The 19029-nt window shown below is 28.1% G+C and overlaps 1 protein-coding gene across 3 annotated transcripts in view; it reads left to right on the top strand.

The window, feature by feature from the left end:
• Nucleotides 1–17584, top strand: part of LOC129908992 (SET domain-containing protein SmydA-8) — a 37257-nt gene extending 19673 nt beyond the window's left edge. The window contains exons 2-3 of one of the 3 annotated variants that reach the window (XM_055985869.1): nucleotides 12069–12499; nucleotides 17411–17584. In XM_055985869.1, coding sequence (XP_055841844.1) covers nucleotides 12069–12499; nucleotides 17411–17435 — 456 coding nt within the window. In that variant the 3' untranslated portion in view covers nucleotides 17436–17584. Of the gene's footprint in view, nucleotides 1–12068; nucleotides 12504–17410 lie in introns of those variants that run through there. The other 2 variants (XM_055985868.1, XM_055985870.1) reach the window with 2 other exon arrangements.
• The last annotated feature ends 1445 nt before the right edge of the window (nucleotides 17585–19029 follow it).

The following is a 19029-nucleotide window of genomic DNA, read 5'->3' as shown; positions in this document are numbered from 1 at the left end:
TTGGCCATCCTGCAAAAAGGAAATGAACATTATATAAACAATGGAGGCTTAAAAATTGTTTTTTTTTTTCATTAATCTAGATTTTGGAGGTATTTTGAAGATAAAGGTATGCAGTTTTGATATATTCAATATGTCCTACAAAATGTAGGTATCAGGTCACGAGAAAAGTATTTTAAAATTTCGTTTTTTTTTTTTTTTTTAAACAGTGTAAGTATTGAAATGTCAAAATCTGTTTTTTTTTCTAAAAAACAAACAAAGAAGTGGAAAATATTAAGTTACTAAGTTGCGTGTCAAGATAAGTGTCAAGTTATTTTGTTTTGGTTCTCTAATAAGTGATTTTTCAAACATTGAATTTCACGGTTTTCACTTTTAATCGTCCATACACTGATGACGTAAGACATTTTTTTATTTTTCTCGGACTTTAGCTTTTGTTGCATTTTATCACTCTTATTTTCAACAGTGAGATAGCACGTTGGTAAAGCATTCGCCTAGTAACCCAAGAGTTGTAGGTTCGATCCCCAGCTGCTGCCCATTTTTTCAATAATTTTTAATAAATTGATGCTTTTTTTAAAGTTGAAACAACTTTGATTTAAAGATGTTTTATAACGGTAAACCACTTTAAAATAACGATGTTCTACTTTGATTTTAAAATTTTCGTCTTCAACGCAAAATCATTCCGAAAAATAGTTGAATCAACCTGGTTTTCGTTGATTTTAAGTTGTTTTTTCCCTCAGTGTATCTCCAGTTGCAGATTCTTAAAATTTTTTGTTTTATGTTTGACTCTTATACATAATGTATATTAAAAATATCTATCGAACCATTTTATGTTAAGCAAATAGCTTTTTGACCTTTTCTAAATTCACCTCAGTTTACCCTACTAAAATTTCAAATTTCTAAAAATCCTGGATATTCAAATTTTTAATTTAATTTTCTTTGACAAAATATTTTTTGTACATCTCTAAGACTTACCATATAAGCAGGGTGGTGTTGTCGAAAAAAACTAAAAAAAATAGCGTGGCAAAACTATAACTAGACAGGATGTCACCAGGCAACCCATGTACACATTGTTTCTTTAGACACTACCTCTAAGAGAATATAGCTCTCAACTGGTATAACGATGATATTAGTTATGTGCGTCAAAAATATGAAAAACCGAAGTTATAAAAAACCAAAGTTATGAAAAACCAGAGCTATGAACAATGAACACCAAAGCTATGAAACGTGGTTTTTGTGTTGGCAACCATTAGTCTGAGTGATTGCCTAACCTATTTTAACAAAACTGCATTTAAATTTTTTTTTCAAAAAATTCGAAGATCCGGAGCGCGTTGTCATTTTTACCGAAACCGACATTATGGTTAGGTATTTACTGTTATTTCGTTGAAGGCTGGACTGATTTTATATGGATATTTCTTATCATTCTAAATGATTATGTTTATTAAAGTTCGCAAAAAAGAAAACATTAAGAAAAAACATTTTTTTTGACATACGTAGGTAAATTAAAAAAAAAAATTAAATGAATTAATTAATTTTTTTTTGAATTTGAATTGTAGGAAAAATTTCCAAAAAAAAATTCTTTTTTTTATTAGATTAGAAAAATTTCACTTTTTTTTCGAAAAAATAACTTTAAACACTCTTTAAAGGTAAAGAAAACTAATGCTTTTAAAACAACTGAAAGGATACAAAAATTTTTAACATTATCAAAATAATAAACCTTATGTAATTACATAAATTAAAAAATTACAAACATAAATTTTATAACGGTTTTTATTTTAACTGCAAAAGCATACGTACGTAGAACCCATTAATCGTTTATTTTATTTGTCTTCATTTTGCATGCCAATAATGTTGCTGAGTCTTTAGTTTAAATACTTTAAAGCACAACAATGCAAACTTAATACCAAGAGGCAAATAACAAAAGCAATGGGAAACAACAATTTTATTTTAAATCCAATTATTGTTTGAGGGTAAGAGTATTGATTTAAATTGATGTTGTTTTTTGTTTTTTTCTTGTATAGTTTGATTTTCTTGGTCAAAAGTTGATGCAGTTTTATTTTTAAAAGAAAAACAAAAACAAATAAAATAACATTTTTTTCAATTATTTGATTACCTATCACAAACAGTGGCCGTGGTAGCAGAAAACTATTTAGTTTTGAACAGAACAGAAGCAACATTTTGAGTTCAATGGCCAAAAATGCTAGCCAATACTATTTTTTTATGCGGAATTAACCACACAAAAAGAGAAAACAATATGATTCATTAAATCAAAGAATCAGTATACTATTAAATCGATCTAATACGAACTCTTATGATTAAACAAGTTATTTGTTCTTTTAATTGGTAAACAAAAATATTTTGAATAACTCTGAACCACATGCCTTTTTTTAATCTGCAAAATCCTTTTGTTGTTAAATAAATAAAATTAATTAAAAATAAACATTTTTAAAATTATTTTCTAAAAACAAAACAATTCTCTTCAAACTCTCCTACTTTTCAAAATAAATTGTTCAAGAGTGTTCAGTTCAAATGTTAATTAACTTTTGTGAATTAACAAAAGCAAACAAAAATTACGACAGATAACGCTTTGGTCATACCACATGCGACATGTCGCGATTTATAGGGAACACTTTTTTTTTAAATACATTTATATAACCCTTGTGTTTTTATAATATTAACTTGTGTTTTTACCTATTTTTTAAAATATTTTTTCTTTTATGCAATTTTCTTCAATTGAAATAATCTACAAATACATCATTAACTGAAATTATTAAAAAAATAAACATGCACATTGCAAAGATTTCTCGCTGAAAATGTTACACTTGTATAGCCAGTTTTTAACAAACGGGCCTTGCTTCATACTTTTTTCTGACAAGCAAACTTGATGCAAAGGATTAAAAACGCAATTAATAGCAATAACATATAAGCATACAAAAAAAGACAGACGCTTTTATAAAGCTAATAAATTTTGTTTGAATTAAAATTTGCTATAATAACACGGTTCACTATGGCGTATGCGTACTTTTTATTTTCATAATGGAAAACATAAATTACTCCTCAAGGAGAAGTTATCAGAATTAACCATTATACATATTACCTGCAAGAAAATAAAAGGTAATTCCTGGGCCCTATTTCATAAAACTACAAGACTAATAATTAATTATTTGTGAATTTACTTGTAGCTTGTAAATTATCAGCAAATTTCTGTTTCATAAATAATTCGAATAGATTTATAGCTTCAAGTATCGTAGACTTGTAACTACAAGCAAATTTACAAATGAGGCGAATGTTTCTGTTTCATAAAAGTATTTGCGCAAAAATTTATTAGTGATAGACTTGTAACTACAAGCGAATTTCTTACAAGAGTAGAAAGACTAATAAAGAAAAATATGGAGTCTAATTTTGGGTCATTTGCTCTTTGAATGTGCTTTATAGATGAGTTAAATGATCAGCATTATAATCAAGAATCTTCACCAATTTGTGGGTGTTAGTGATAGAAAAAATGTACTAGTTGTGTTGACATTTAATGGAGGACATTAGGTAGTTAAAGTGAAATAACTATGCTGTCTTTTTAATTTGAATGATGCCAAAAAAGTGGTTGGCACTAAAATCAATCTTCCTTGTCTGATGACAAATAGTCTTGGCTTACAAATCTGTATGTATTCATCTCCCTGCAATTACCACTCACCAAATAGGAGCTTTCCAGTGTAGCTATTAGCGTTTTAAAGGATATAAGTGAAACAACTTGAACTTAACTTTTTGATACAGTAGGAAGTATCCATGTTGGTGCCAATCATTTTTAGTCTATATATTTTACCAACATTAGACAACAAAAAAATGAAATCTCAATTACTTAAAAATAATGCGTTGTTATTGCACTTGAATTTCCATAAAGCCTAACCATAGAGACTACAAGGCTTGGACAACTGAAACATACAACTTACAGATCTTTCCAAAAAATACCAATACCTAATTTTATAAATGCAATGAATTAACGAATAATTTGCACTAAATTACGATAGTTTCATTAAGTTTCGAGAAAAATGCGTTTAAATTTTTCGTTACCTACTGCATTAGATTTGGAGCGCATGGCTTTGAAGACTATCTAGGAACTTTTGATGCTTTATATAACGCTTAAATCACTGAAAATAGTTTTTTTTTATTGTAAAAAATTTTTTAAACAAAAAGTGCAAAAATGTCCCCAGGGATTTCCACCCCCTAAGATAAAATTCCCATACAAGTTATCGATAAATTGTATGGGATCCATTTTAGCTCAGATAAAATTTTTCGATAATTTGTATGGGAGTTAAAATTTAGTGCGAGCAGCGTACCAGGCTTTAACGCGGAAAAATATTGATGATTAAATTTGGTTATTTATCCTTAAAGATTAATTTACTTAGAGATAAATATTTAGCTCATTTATGAGCTTAAGCTTTTTTGACGAAAGTTGCAATAGATGATGTGTTTTGCCAAGCAATGTTTAGTACATCAATGTTTTAGTTCAAAGTAATTTCACAACATTTTGCCATTCAAAAATCGAACAAAACAACACTTAGGTATTCATTTTTAAAGCTCAATTTCATTGTTTGTATCTTTTTTTCTCAAGAAACATAGACTTTTCTATAGCCTATTATTTAAACTAAATGTTAAGACCATAATCTACCAAAAACCAATCTTTAAAAATCAAGCTTTTAGCTTTTAAAGCCAATAATGTATATAATATTTCACAAATATTCATCATAATATTTCGTCTCTCGCTGCTGCTACAAAAAGTTAGAATATTTGTTTATTATTTGTTTATTTTCGTTACTCCTAGTTACACTTGTAGTTTTTTAGAAGCAAAACAGTTTGAATTCGCCAGACTACAAATAAATGAAAATTTTTATGAAACAGAAAACTACAACTCCATACTTTATTTGTGCTTGTAACTACAAGTCTACAAGTACAACACTAATAGTTTTATGAAATAGGGCCCTGCTATGTACTAGTGAGTTTTAAGTTTTAAGATCTGCTGATTCTACGAAGATATTGCTGTTGTTTATTATTTGTTGTTATATCTTATTTTTTTTTTTAATAAAAAAATCTAGCTCTACGTCAAATACTATTTTAATAATGAATTATGTACATTAAAATAACTTTTTAATTAAAAAAAAAATATGAGTAATTTTACACATTGTTTTTGAATTTTTCGTACACATCGTTTTTGAAAAACTCATTTACAAAAAAAAAAACGTAAAGTTCAAATTATAAATTGTTTAGTCTTTATACATAAAGTTTTGCAAATTGAAGGTAAAATTAGTCAACAGAAAACTCGTTCTAAGAACTGAAAACAACGAAGTGGTTTTCATCATGACATCCGTCGGGATGGCGGGCGTCGCGTCGTCGGTGCGTCTGTCCGTCGGCGGTTCGTCCATCTGCAGCCTGGGTGGACGAATTTTCTTGAAATTCGGCACGGATGATTTCTTCGTAATTTTCACGGTTGTTTTTTTTTTTTTAATATCTCATTTAAAAAATTTACCTCCCATAGAAATTTTTGGAGTTATTTAAATTTTTCGGCTCTTACGATTTTGATTAAATTTGGTGTTTATATTGATCAAATTGCGTTTTTCCAAAAGATTTGGATAGGTAGTGGAAATATGGCATTGCCATTTTTTTTTTTTTGCGAAAACTGACATTTTGGTTTTTTACGCATATCTCATTAAAAGATGGACCAATTTTTTTCAAACCATGCACACAAATATATTTTATCATTCAAATTTTGAAGAAAAAAAAAAAAAAATTGAAATTGACTTATTCGAACAGAAAAGCCGGCTCCTGAAAGTTGAGTAAATAAGCAAGAAACATTAGAACAACATTTCTGGGTCACTCCAGATGTTTAAGTGCAATGCACTAAAATATTTAAAAAAAATCGATTTTTCAAAGAAAATTATTGCAAGAAAAAACTTTATTACTGATACTTTCGAATCCTCATAGTTTTGAATTTTTAATGACAAAATTTTTCTGACAAAGATTTTTGTAACGATCAATGTTTTCGACTTTTTCTGTTACTTTTTGAGTTTTTGCCTATAACTTGAAAAGCAAGCCGAATTTGAAAATTTTTATTGAGTAATTTTTTGTAGATAATTAAATTTATTATCGATATGTATCCTTTTAAAATATTTTAAAATTCAAATATTGCAAAAAACTTAAGAAAAACTATTAAAAAAAGAGAAAAAACGACATTTTTAATGTTTCTACTAAATAGTCCATTTTTATCCTATGAGTATTTATTTATGGATATTGAACATGAAACGGAGAAAAGAAGAAACTTTATTTTTCATTGAAATGGTCACAAAAATTCAATACGGCTAAATTTGGATAAAATATGAACATTCAAAACGTACTGGTTTTTGGTCTTTTTGAACTAAATTTTTGTTACTTTGAAAAAATATTTATTCAATTATATACAAAGTCACAAGATACATAATGTAATTTAAGGTCATGGTATTTTTTCCTCTCAAAAATTGTAATTTTTATTTTGAGCTAAGGAAATGACACAAAAAGTACCAATCGGCACGTTAAACGACTATAACGTCTTTCTCTCTGTGCGGTATAGAAAGTAAATCAAAATTAAGAGAAAATCTCCCCCCACCAATGGTGAAGACACCATGTCTTCTTCCAACAAAAAGCATCCAAAATATTGGATACCCCTACAAACCCATCCGGACACGGATAAAGACATTGAAATCGATGATGAAGTAGCTTCACCGCCGATCTCTAAGAAACAATCTAAAATTCCTTCGGTATGCGTGCTACAACAATCAATTCAAAATGTGCATAATCTATTTAAAGAGCTGAAACTCGAAAATTACAGCCTTAAAAAAATGTCTATAGGCATTAAACTTAATTGTGAATCCCTTGAAACCCATCAAAAAGTGTGTGCTTCGTTAACTACAAAGAATTGGCAATATTACACTCATGATCTGCCATCAGAAAGGTCATTCAAAGTCATGTTGTATGGTTTGCATGAACTAAGTACGACTGAACTAAAACAAGAACTAATTTCCATTGGCCTCAAATGCCTTAATGTGAAAATTATTAAAAAAACCTATGATCAGTTTGTTGATGTGTTTTATCTAATTTACCTAGATATAGGTTCAATTAGACTAAATGAACTTAAAAAGAACTATCGCGCGATCTTTAAAACACAAGTTCGATGGGATTTTGCTCGGAGGCAGCGCAACAAAATCACACAATGCTACAATTGTCAAATGTATGGTCATGGTGAAAAAAATTGCCATATAAAAACACACTGTGGTATCTGTTCCGAGAATCATGACACAAAAGAATGTAAGTCATCAAACATCAAATGTGCAAACTGTATGGAAACACACAAATCTTCTGATCCTGTTTGCATAAGTCGTAAAAGTTTCTCTAACATAAGAGAAAAACTATCTTTGAGGAATAAGTCAATTGCAATGACTAAACAAATTCAACCAGAACAACAATCTTTTCAATTCACTACAAACAACAATGAATTTCCTATCATTAAAACTCGCAAGAGCAATAAGTCTTCATCTGCAGCAGCGGCGATTAGAACTAATAATGCGAATGTCAATTCAAATGCTTGGCCAAGCAGTGTCAACAAAACCGGTTTTTTTGAAGCTAGCAGCTCAAACAACAACAACAACTCTGGTGTACTCTTTTCTATGGAGGAAATTAATTCTCTCACCGCAGAGATGATCACCCTTCTTGGGCAATGTAGTTCTAAACAAGAACAATTCAATTGTATTGCACAGTTAGCAATTAAGTATTTATATTCAGGTAAATAATGATTAACTCTAGCTTAAATATAATCTGTTGGAATGCTAGAGGCATTCGAAATAAATCTATAGAATTTTTTGCTTTCTTAAGCAAGTATAAGATTGATGTAGGCCTTGTAAATGAAACATGGCTAGATAAAAATGTAAACATTTCAAACAACCATTATAAATGTTATCGCTTAGATAGAGAGGAGAGAAGGGGAGGCGGTGTTGCCATTGTTATTAAAAGAACAATTAAACATAAATTACTTCCAATTATTAATACAAGGGTGATTGAAAATATTGGAATTGAAATAGAATTTTCTAATGGTAGCTCAATAAAAATTTTTTCAGTTTACTTTCCCGGTGGTAACACTTCTGTAAGAAAAAGGTATGATTTTAAAAATGACTTGCGTAAATTTGTCGCTTTAAACGAAGTGTACTTGGTTGGGGGAGATCTCAACTGTAGGCACAGGAATTGGGGATGTGTTAGAGCCAATGCATGGGGAAATATACTTTCTGATATCAATTCAAGGCATCCATTTGATATTTTATACCCTCCTAGTCCTACATGTATACCTCCAAATGAAAGAACTAATCCTTCAACCATTGACTTGTTTTTAACAAATATGCCTGAGCTTTTTAGCCAGCCCTTTACCATTAATGATCTAAGCTCAAATCATCTTCCGGTTATGTGTAGCGTTAATAGGGCACCTATAGAGAATGAAAATTTGATTTTTGACTACAAAAATGCTAACTGGGGTAGAATTAAAAAAAAGATTGGAGCGAAGTTAGAAAATTCTTCATTAATAAATCTTAATCAAGTTTCTTGTGAGGACATTAATGAGGCGGTAGATTATTTCACAAGTGCTGCGTTGGAAAGCGTAGCACAGTCTGTACCTAAAAAAAAACGTTTTATTGAAAACTCAAATTCACTACCCTCCAACATAGTGGAAATTATTAAAGTGAGAAACAGGTACAGATCATTATGGATGAGGACTAGAGATGAAACTTACCTAACAGAAACTAAAATACTGAACAATTTAATCAAATCTTCTACAGCTGAATACAAAAATAAAGCTTGGAATAAAAAACTGCAAACTTTAGATAAAGGTAGCAAACCGTTTTGGAACTTGGTTAAGGTCATAAAAAAAAAGAACTGTCAGATTCCAGCGCTTAAAACTGGGACCTCGACATTTTTAACTAATAACGATAAAGCAAACGCCTTAGCACATGCTTTTTCGACAAACAATATATTATCTAACAATCTTACAAGTAGTAGTTCTATCGAAGCTGCTGTAGATCAATCAGTAACATTTGTTAGGTCTGAACAAACTCATGTTGATGATGATTTAGTATCATTTGAAGATGTTAAAGATGTGCTGAGAAATTTAAAAAAATCTAAGTCTCCGGGCTTAGATGGTTTGAAAAATTCAGTTTTAAAAAATCTTCCGAAAATGGGGGTCAAGTTTCTACGAGTGGTTTTTGCTGCGTGTTTTAAAATAGGTTACTTCCCTAATCAATGGAAAATAGCAAAAATTATTCCCATCCAAAAACCGGGAAAAAATCCATCAACACCAAACAGCTATAGGCCCATAAGCTTACTTAGCTCTGTTAGCAAATGCCTAGAAAAGTTAATTAAAAACAAAGTTGTTACACATTTAAACACGCATAATGTTCTTCCAGTGGAACAATTCGGGTTCAGGACCCACCATAGCACGGTTCACCAAGTTCACCGTATATCGAAGGATATTAAGTGCGACCTACAATCAGGGAAAAGTACTGGAATGGTACTTTTGGATATTGAAAAAGCATTCGACACAGTGTGGCATGAGGGTTTGATTCATAAACTTCTAGTGCTTAATTTCCCACTCCTTCTTATAAAAATTATTTATTCATTTTTACTCGATAGAGCATTTAAAGTGTCTGTTAACAACTGCTTTTCTGACCTGAAAACAATCGTTGCAGGTGTACCTCAAGGATCAGTCCTTGGTCCTTTTTTATATATCATATATACTTACGACTTTCCTAAATTTACAAATTGTAGGTCAGCAATTTTTGCAGATGATACTTGCTTGTACTCGTCAGATTCAGTCGGTTTTAATATTGAAACCAACTTGCAATCTGCTCTTAATATTGTGCAAAACTATTGCAATGACTGGAAAATCAAAATTAATGCTGGAAAGACTCAAGCGGTTCTTTTCACTCGGAAAAGAAAACCTTGTTTCTTACCCAGTAACGGAATCCAGATAGATGGTGTATTAACAGAGTGGAAATCTAGTGTTAAGTATCTAGGAGTACACTTAGACAAAACACTCACTTTTGGATACCACATACAGGAAACAATCAATAAAGTTAATATTGCCATAAAAATGCTTTATCCTTTCATTAATAGGAAATCAAAACTCAGTTTTGATAACAAGCTTATCATTTTTAAAGTAATTTTTCAAAGCATAATGCTGTATGGTTCTCCTGTTTGGGGTAATTGCGCTAGAACCCACATAAATAAATTGCAAAGAGTACAAAACAAAATTCTAAAAATGATGCTAAATCTGCCCTGGCATTATTCCACCGACAATCTTCACACATTAGCCAAAATCGATCGCATTCCGGCAAGAATTAATTACCTATACGAACGATATAATGTTTCTTGTAGCTTATCTGAAAATTATTTGATTTCAAACTTGGCTGAGTAAGAAATATCAAAAAAAAAAAAAAAACACAAAAAAAAGGTCAAAATATAAAAAATTAAAAAAAAAAAAAAAAAAACACAAATACAAAAAAAAAATTAAAAATGCAAAATATACAAAATGTACAAAAAAAAAAAAACTTTATAGCTTATAAAAATTCTGTGATATTTATCTATTTATTTATTTATTTATTCATTCATTTACTTATTTATTTATATATTTATTGATTGTTTTATTTATTTATTTACTTATTTATTTATTTGTTTATTTATTCATTTATCTGTCCATTTATTTATTTATTTATTTATTTATTAATTTAATTACTTATTTATTTATTTATTTATTTGTTCATTTATTTATTTATTTATTTTTGTAATTATTGATTACATGTTAAGTTGTTATTTATTTATTTATTACTTTTTGTTCTCTCATCTATGTTATTTATTTATTAACTGTTAAATTATTTATTTGTTTGTAAAGCCAGTGTTTGAAATTAGGTACTTTTTAGTCCTAAGCTCCCCTTCTCTTCTCATCTTAACAAAGCGATACGTTAATAGGAAGGTTTTTCATGTAGCTTTTCCTTCTTTCTTGTAATTTGTATAATTCTGTGATAATTGTAATAAAAATGTTATTATTTTTCAGTAGTAAGGTAGAGTTATACCATATCTCTGTAAACTGTGCAATATAGATTTAAGAAAAGAAAATATGTTACAATTTCAGCTACAATAAAAATACAAATACAAAAAAAAAAAAAAAAAAAAAAAGATTTTATGACATAGGTATTTTTCCTAAATTCTTTTCACATGGAATTACTCTATTTGTGAAAATCCGTTCTACGCGAGATAAGCAAAAAAAAAAAAAAACAATTTCAGAAATTGATGAGAAAAATCTGTGCCAAATTAGAAGAGAAATCTTCCACTCTTAATGATAGTGAAAATGTGTAAAAATGTAGGTTTGCACAAACGCACGCACAGAAGAAAAACTAGTTTTATGATTTCTCCATGATTGAATAGTTTTGATTAGAACCTTAAAAAAAAAAAACAAAACCAATACCAACCCTAAGGAACACGTAAAACGATTTACCTTGACGATTGTATGACATGTTCGTCAAATAAACGATCTACGTAATCGCCAAAACACTTAAAAAATTGCCGTTCTTAATCTAGTATAAAGTTCGATATCTTGTTTACGTTTACAAAATTGAATTGCGTATGACACTATTATGAAAGTAGAACTACAAAAATAAAACCATTAGGTATCATACCTGAAATTAGGTATGCACATTAAATTATTTTTTTTAAAATTTATTCATCCCATTGAATAAAGACTGACGCAATAATTAAAGAGAGATACAAACAAAATAATAAAATATGACGTTTAAGTTGGTAATCAAAATAGAAAATACAAAAAACAACAACCGAATTTAAAATAATGTATTTTTTCTTTCAATGTCGTTCCTTAAAGCCGCAATTTCCAATTACTAATTGTGGTAACTTTCTAGTTTTTAAGTTTTTATTTAAAAAAATGCTCATTTCATATATAATTAAATGTACATGAACATAAATTAAATAATTTATTAATTTATTCAAATTTAATATTCCAGGAAAACGAAACCTATCTAGCTGCTTTATACTGTCGCGAACCTAACTGCAAAGGATGGACAATTCCCGTACACACAACCGGCATGCAACCAGACTGGAAATGTATCAAATGCGGAGTTGTATCGTCACATGCCAAAATGGGCAAATATCAGGACTTTACCCTTAATGCAATTCACAATAAAATAAACAGTTGTTCCGTCCATGATATGATACATTTTATTGATAACATTTGTCCAAGGTTCTGTCCACCATCGAATTATGTCTTAATTGAGGCGAAATTAAATGTCATCTGGCGCATTCAACGCATCAACGATGAATACAGTGAAGATGATTATTTGGCTAGAGATAAATATTGCAAGGATGTCATTGAAATACTTGACAAATTAGAAGCCGGAGATTGTACTCTTCGGAAATTGATAAAAAACGAAATCAAGTGAGCTAAAAATTCATCCGTTGACGATGATGTGTTAATTTATTATTAAATTTATTTAAGTTTTATTATTAAAAAAAAAAAAAGAAGAAAAAAAAATACACAATTCATATTTTATCCCACATAAAATTGCACTGAGTTTGTTTTGTTTTGTCTGTAAATTTGTTTTCTAATTAAAAAAAAAAAAATATTTTGCACCGATTTTGAGAATAATAAGTCCTATGAGAGAGAGACCAAATGAATTCAAAATCGAATACTTGCAAAGTTGTTACCTATGTTAAGTGCGGTCAGTAAATCACTTTCAAACATCAAAGTGACTGACAATTTATTTAATAAAATTTAGTGTTGGTTTGATTTAAATTAGATGAAAAATACCTAAGTGAAAATAAAATATTTTGTACCTCTACCCACCCAAAATAATTCCTGTACCTCTCTAATTAGAATGTATAAAATAAATTGAAAAAACGTTTTGTTATACATTCCAATTAGGATGTCAAATTATTTTGCATACAAAATATTTTACTAATTTTTTTCATTTGTGACTAACAAACTTATTATTATTAATATTTTCATGTTTCATACATTGATATTTGCTTCATTCTTCGTCACTTAATTGAAACACAATAACAATATTTTTTGTTTGTATTACTGTCATGGAATCGCTTAGGATTAGGAGGCTTAAATGGAATTCTGCATATCTATAAAAAACAAAAAGCACTTTAAACTAAAAAAAAGTTAAAAAAAAAAAATAGATTTATTAAAGTTAAAATATCATGTCCTACCAATTTTGTTTATCTTAATGAGCACCAGGAGATTCCTTAAGTTGTCGGTAAAACCGAGTCCTGATTCGCTTTTTTCCGAATATTTGTTTCCATTTCATTTCTGACTCCATATCTGAAGACGGAGTTTTACACAAATAGATATGGGATTGTGGAAGTGGTAATATTTTTCGGTGGAATGGCTTTTGGTTAAGAAGAATTGATCTTTGATGCTGAACAAGTAAGTAAAATTTTGGGATGGTTATGGTGATGGGTAAACGAGATTCATGAGAAAATACACTTTTTGGAACAAAAACATTTTTTTACTTTAAAGTAGATTTTTTTACTCTTGACACAGTAAGGAGATACAAATTTTTGGATATCTATTCAGGTTTAATATATGTAAGTCAATTTTTTTTTGTTATTATTTTACGCATTGTTTTTGAGTCTGGATTTCTTAATTTGAACAATATTTCGAAAAGTTATAAAATTGACTTAAGATCTTCATATCTTTCTCTCATTTAAACTTTTTTTTTGCTTAAATTTCATAAAACAAATGATAGCAAAAGATTCTCTAGGTTATTTAAGGAAAATATATAAAAGGCATAAGGGACAATCTTCCATCGTTTAAGCGATAAATGCAATTTTCTAACATTCTGACCTCAGCAACAAAAAAAATATTTTGAAAACAACGGCAACACCTACAATATTTTAAAACACATTTTTAAAAAGCCAGAAGCTCATTCTTATCTCTTAAATTTAAATCCACTAAATTTAATCAAAACTTTTTGAAAAAATGGTCCTCAAACTCAGAATTAAAAAAAAAAATGTTATTAGAAAAATTTAAAATGACTTTTTTCCAAACTTTTTCTCATAAAATATGAATTTATTTAAAAAAAATTTTTGGCCATAAATATTATCAGTTGAATTTCGAAGCAAACAAAGGTAAAATATATCACACTTTTGAAAAAAAAAAATGAAAAATTACTTCAATTTCAATGGTTTTTTTTTATTAAAACTGAATTTTTGCATTGAAATAATTAATTTTCTCAAAGACTGTGGTAAATAGGAACTTTAAATTTTTGCTATTTAACTTTCAATAGTAAGGGTTATTAAATGAATAAAAAATAATTTTATGTTTAGATGTTGAACTTTAAAAAAAAAATAAGTTACATTTTTTTTCAAAACTTTTATTGAAAAAAGTTCTTCGAAAATGAAATACTTTTTAATTTTTTTCATAAACCGTAATACATATTGACATTTCCTTTTATAATTTGAAATCATAATAAATACGGCCAAAAAAATTTGAAAATAAATGCATTTTATATTACGACCAAGTTTAAAAAACGACATGTTAAAATTTTTTCAATAATTTTTTTTTTCAAAAATCTGAGTTCAATTACTATTCTTTCAAAAACCGTTCATTCAATTAACTTAATTTTAATTTTACATAGGTATATGACTAAGCTTATAGCTTTTAAAAAATGTATATTTGAATATTGTAGGTGTTGCCGTTGTGTTCAAATATTTTTTTTTTGTGTTTGAAGTCAATTAATAAGAAAATTGCATCTATCGCTTGAACTATGGAAGATTGTCTCTCACTCCCATATATTTTTTTTTCCTTGAATTTCCTAGACAATCTTTTGGCATCAATTAATTTATGAAATTTAAGAAAAAATTCTGAAAAAAATTTGTTTTTGTTCACAAAAATCTTCAATGAAGTTTAAAAAATTAAAACGGCAACACCGGCAATTTTTAATCTATAGACTTTAAAGTATTTTTAATTACCGACGTTTGAAAAAAAATATTGCCAATTTTTGAGCTTTAGTTACTCCACTAAAGATATTACTGACATTTAAGTATTGAAAATTTTTTTTTGAAATGAAAAAATAACAAAATGGCTGCTCTGGAGCCTTTCAAAGTTGACGCCTCTAGTTTACGCCGTGCAATGCACAGGTCCAGGAAATCATCTTAAATCAAAAAGGAAATTTTTTCCGTTAGATGATATTAGTACGCATTGCATGAACCTAAATTTATTTTTTTTTTAAATGAAAAATAAAAATTAGAAATCAAAAAAACGAAAAAAACCATGTTTTTTTTTTACAAAGAAGTAGTTAAAAAAAATATTTACTGTACAAATTTTATTCAACTTTTAGGTTCATGTTGTGGCCAATAAGTTAAGGAGTAATTTGCTTCAAATTTCAAGTCGATAGCTTCATTAGTTTTTGAGTTACATTGCACGGCTCGGAAAAAAACTAGTTTTGAAAAAAATGCGTTTAAAGTTTTCGTTTTCGTACTATGGCAGGTTCGGAGCGCATTGGTTTCAAGACTATCTAGGCACTTTTGAGGCTTCATTTAAGGCTAAGACCACTGAAAATAGTTTCTTCGGTTGATAAATAAATTTATTACGCAAAAAAAAATAATGCAAAAATAAAAAATTCCAGAGGGATTTCCCCCCTTAAACATTTTCAGGTAGAACTTAGAAGTAAACTTGAAACCACAAGGTTTTTGGATTTTAAAAATTAATAAGGAAAAAAATTCGAAATTTGTTTCTATTGAATTTATGGTCTTAGTTAAAAGATACCATTTTTATTCGAAAATTAATTATAATTGTTTAAAAAAAATATTTTTTTGTTTGATAACAACTCCAACGGTTTGGATTTTTTTTTTCTTAAAAAGTATGTTAAGCAGGTGTTTACAAAATCATTCTTTTTCAAATTCATTTGCCTTCCATTACAAATTTAAAAAAAAAAACTTTTTTATATTCAATTTTCTTGCCATAATATGCAAAAATTATTTTTTAGACTTACAAGATTGGGAAGAAGAGTCAAATTCAATTTGGAACTTATGTCCCATTAAAGCAGAGCATATGCTAGTCCAATAAATACAAATTATGTATTATTTTCCTGCGGGAAAAGTTTAAAAATTACCTACTTAGTTCCTCATATTCTTATAACTTTTTAGATGTGTTAAACTACATTATGATTTTGCTTATATTTATTTTGTTTTGTTTTTGATATACTTCGCTAAGTTCTTATGAAAGCTCTCACCGCATTTTTTCTGTCATTAGTTACGCAAGTTTTGATTTTGTTTTTACATTTTTTTTTTATTGATTTTAATTAAAGATTAAGAATTTTTGGTACCATGATTAAAATCCCACATTAAGTCAAAACGCTTTAAAGCAAAAATTGCTTAATATCATTCATAAAGCCGTAGGACATTCCGCTTATCATCAAGAAATTTTATGATAGTTTTAACTTTGATTCATATTATATTTGCTGCTTACATGCACACACTCTCGTTAGTTATTGGCAATACTATCTAGGCTTAAAAACAATTCGTTTTTGATGAGAGACTGATAGACAATCAATAAATTTATTTTGTTTACAGAGCTTAAAACTAAACAACATGTTTGCAGAATTGGAAACACGAATGTCCTAATTCTTCAAAAATAAAATTGAACATAAAATTAATAAATATTTGATTTTTATTTAAATATGCTTTTTCTGTTATTTTATATTAAATACAGATTTTCGTTATACGTTAGTTAAGTATCAACGAAGTCCGTTTAAATTCTAATTTAATAGCTATTCGGTTCGTTTTTTTTTTATGAGAAGCATATCAAAGTTATCTAAAACAAATGAGAGTGTGATAATTATCCTAGTATGTAAGAAAATTTTAAAAATTGACTATTAATCTAATTATGTTTTCTTAACAATATTTTTAAGAAAATCAGTAATTTTTAAAGCCGAACACTCTGCACAGCAAAAAGTAATTAATGTATGGCGTAATTTACTCCTTTCAAACATATAATGAGTTAAAGGAGCCTATATATTAATGGATAAATGGATATTTGTATCCGAGTATATAACTGAATGTATCTTTTGTGATTATGATTATCTTGTCAATAATAATATATCTCCCTTATACAATTAAAATAATTAAAGCACATTATTTCAGCACAACAAATTAATGAATTTATGTTTAAAATATATATGGAGCACTTAAGGCATATTTCATCCAAAGTTAAAAAAAAAAAGCAAAAAGCACACATCAAGTGATTGTTCGTTTGTTCTATGGCACTTTGTTATTCATAACAAAATTAAAAAAAACTCTACTTTAATATTTTTTCTATTCTAATTTTCTTTTTTCTTAGCTTTAAGCATCAATCAACAAAGTAAAATGTCCATATACAAAGTATATCATATACAAAGTATATGCAACATATTTATGACAGCAGTATAGCAGAGGAAAATAATAATACAAAAAAATTCTTTTCAAAAATAGTAATTGATTCTGAACATTTTTTTTTAAAATATGTTTCTTAAAAATAAAAAAAAATAAAAAAATATTTACTAATTCAAGCTCAGACATTTAAATAAAACAAAATTTTAACATTGAAAATCTATGTTTTATTCTAACCTAAGGACTTAAGAGCAAAATTAACGGTAAGTAATAATTGAGGCGCTCAGCGCCAAAACGGCCTAACCCACAAAATTTCGTTTTGAGAAAAACGAGTTTAAAGAAAATCATATTTTCAGGGTTTCTTTTTTGTTGGCTTGTAAAAGTTATAAAAAAATATTATTTAATTTTTAGTTTGTAATTTTTTTTAGTTAGGAGTGTTGGCTATACTTTTGGGCTAAGGTCTGATATTTTTTTTATTCCGAAACTACATTTGTTATAAATGATTTAGGGAATTTTGTCGCCGAGGCCAAAATGGCGTCCACTAGCGTGACAAAAGTTTTTGGCTCTAATTTTAACTCTATTTAATATAAATTAATGGGAATGTATTTTTATATTATAAATTGTTTTATTGCGGTTCGATCTGTGTACTCAGTTTGATTTTTTTGAAAATGTGGGTTAGGCCGTTTTAGTTCTGAGCGCCTCAATTATGAGTTTTTGGCTTTGGGAGTTGGTTAAGTTCATCTCATCTCATTGCAACCAAATATTGCAACCAACTCTTTAAAAAATAATGTCACTTTAACATTTCAGGCCTTGAAATTAAATGAAAGTTGGTGGGAAAACTTATTACAACTTATTATGTAGATGTTTTTAAAACAACCGTTGGAATTACCAAAGAAAATAGTTTTTAATATTTCGATTTTATTACACTGCTTTTAAATTTATTTAAAACAAATTTAAATTTTTTTTAAATACATTTTTGTTTTAAAAGACTTATTTTGAATACAGAATACATTAAAATGTAATCGAAAGTACTAAATTTAAATAATAATAGTAAGCCATTTTGAAAAAGAGATAAAGTTTCTTATCCGGGGGTTTAAGTTGTCCATTTTCAGAAAAGTATTCCTTTAAAAGTTTATTACAACAAAAACATTACTGTTAAAAAAAGAGCCAAGTTATCCTATGTTGAAATTATGCTGGCACAAAAAGTACTGAGATGTAAAAGTGTACCAAGTTCTAAAGTTTGGGTTCAAATTCGTATCAATAAAATTTTGATTGTTCTCTTGACAATTTTTCTTAACCATCGATTTTTAAAGTTATTTCAAAAATTGCCAAGTAAACAGTCAAAATTTTATTGATACGAATTTGAACCCAAACTTTAGAACTTGGTACACTTTTACATCTCAGTACTTTTTGTGCCAGCATAATTTCAACATAACTTGGATAACTTGGCTCTTTTTTTAACAGTAATGTTTTTGTTGTGATTTCACTACTTTTTGCAAGGTATGGCTGTAGAATATAAAATCTCTTTATTTGATGAAAATTCAGTGAAAATGGGTGGTTGCCACGCCCCCTGGCTGAAATTCTCAAATT

Source organism: Episyrphus balteatus, chromosome 2, assembly GCF_945859705.1.
Source record: "Episyrphus balteatus chromosome 2, idEpiBalt1.1, whole genome shotgun sequence".
NCBI classification, from domain to species: Eukaryota; Metazoa; Arthropoda; class Insecta; order Diptera; family Syrphidae; genus Episyrphus; species Episyrphus balteatus.
The sequence above is the reverse complement of the archived record's forward strand: the minus strand, read 5'-3'. Positions and strand labels throughout refer to the sequence as shown.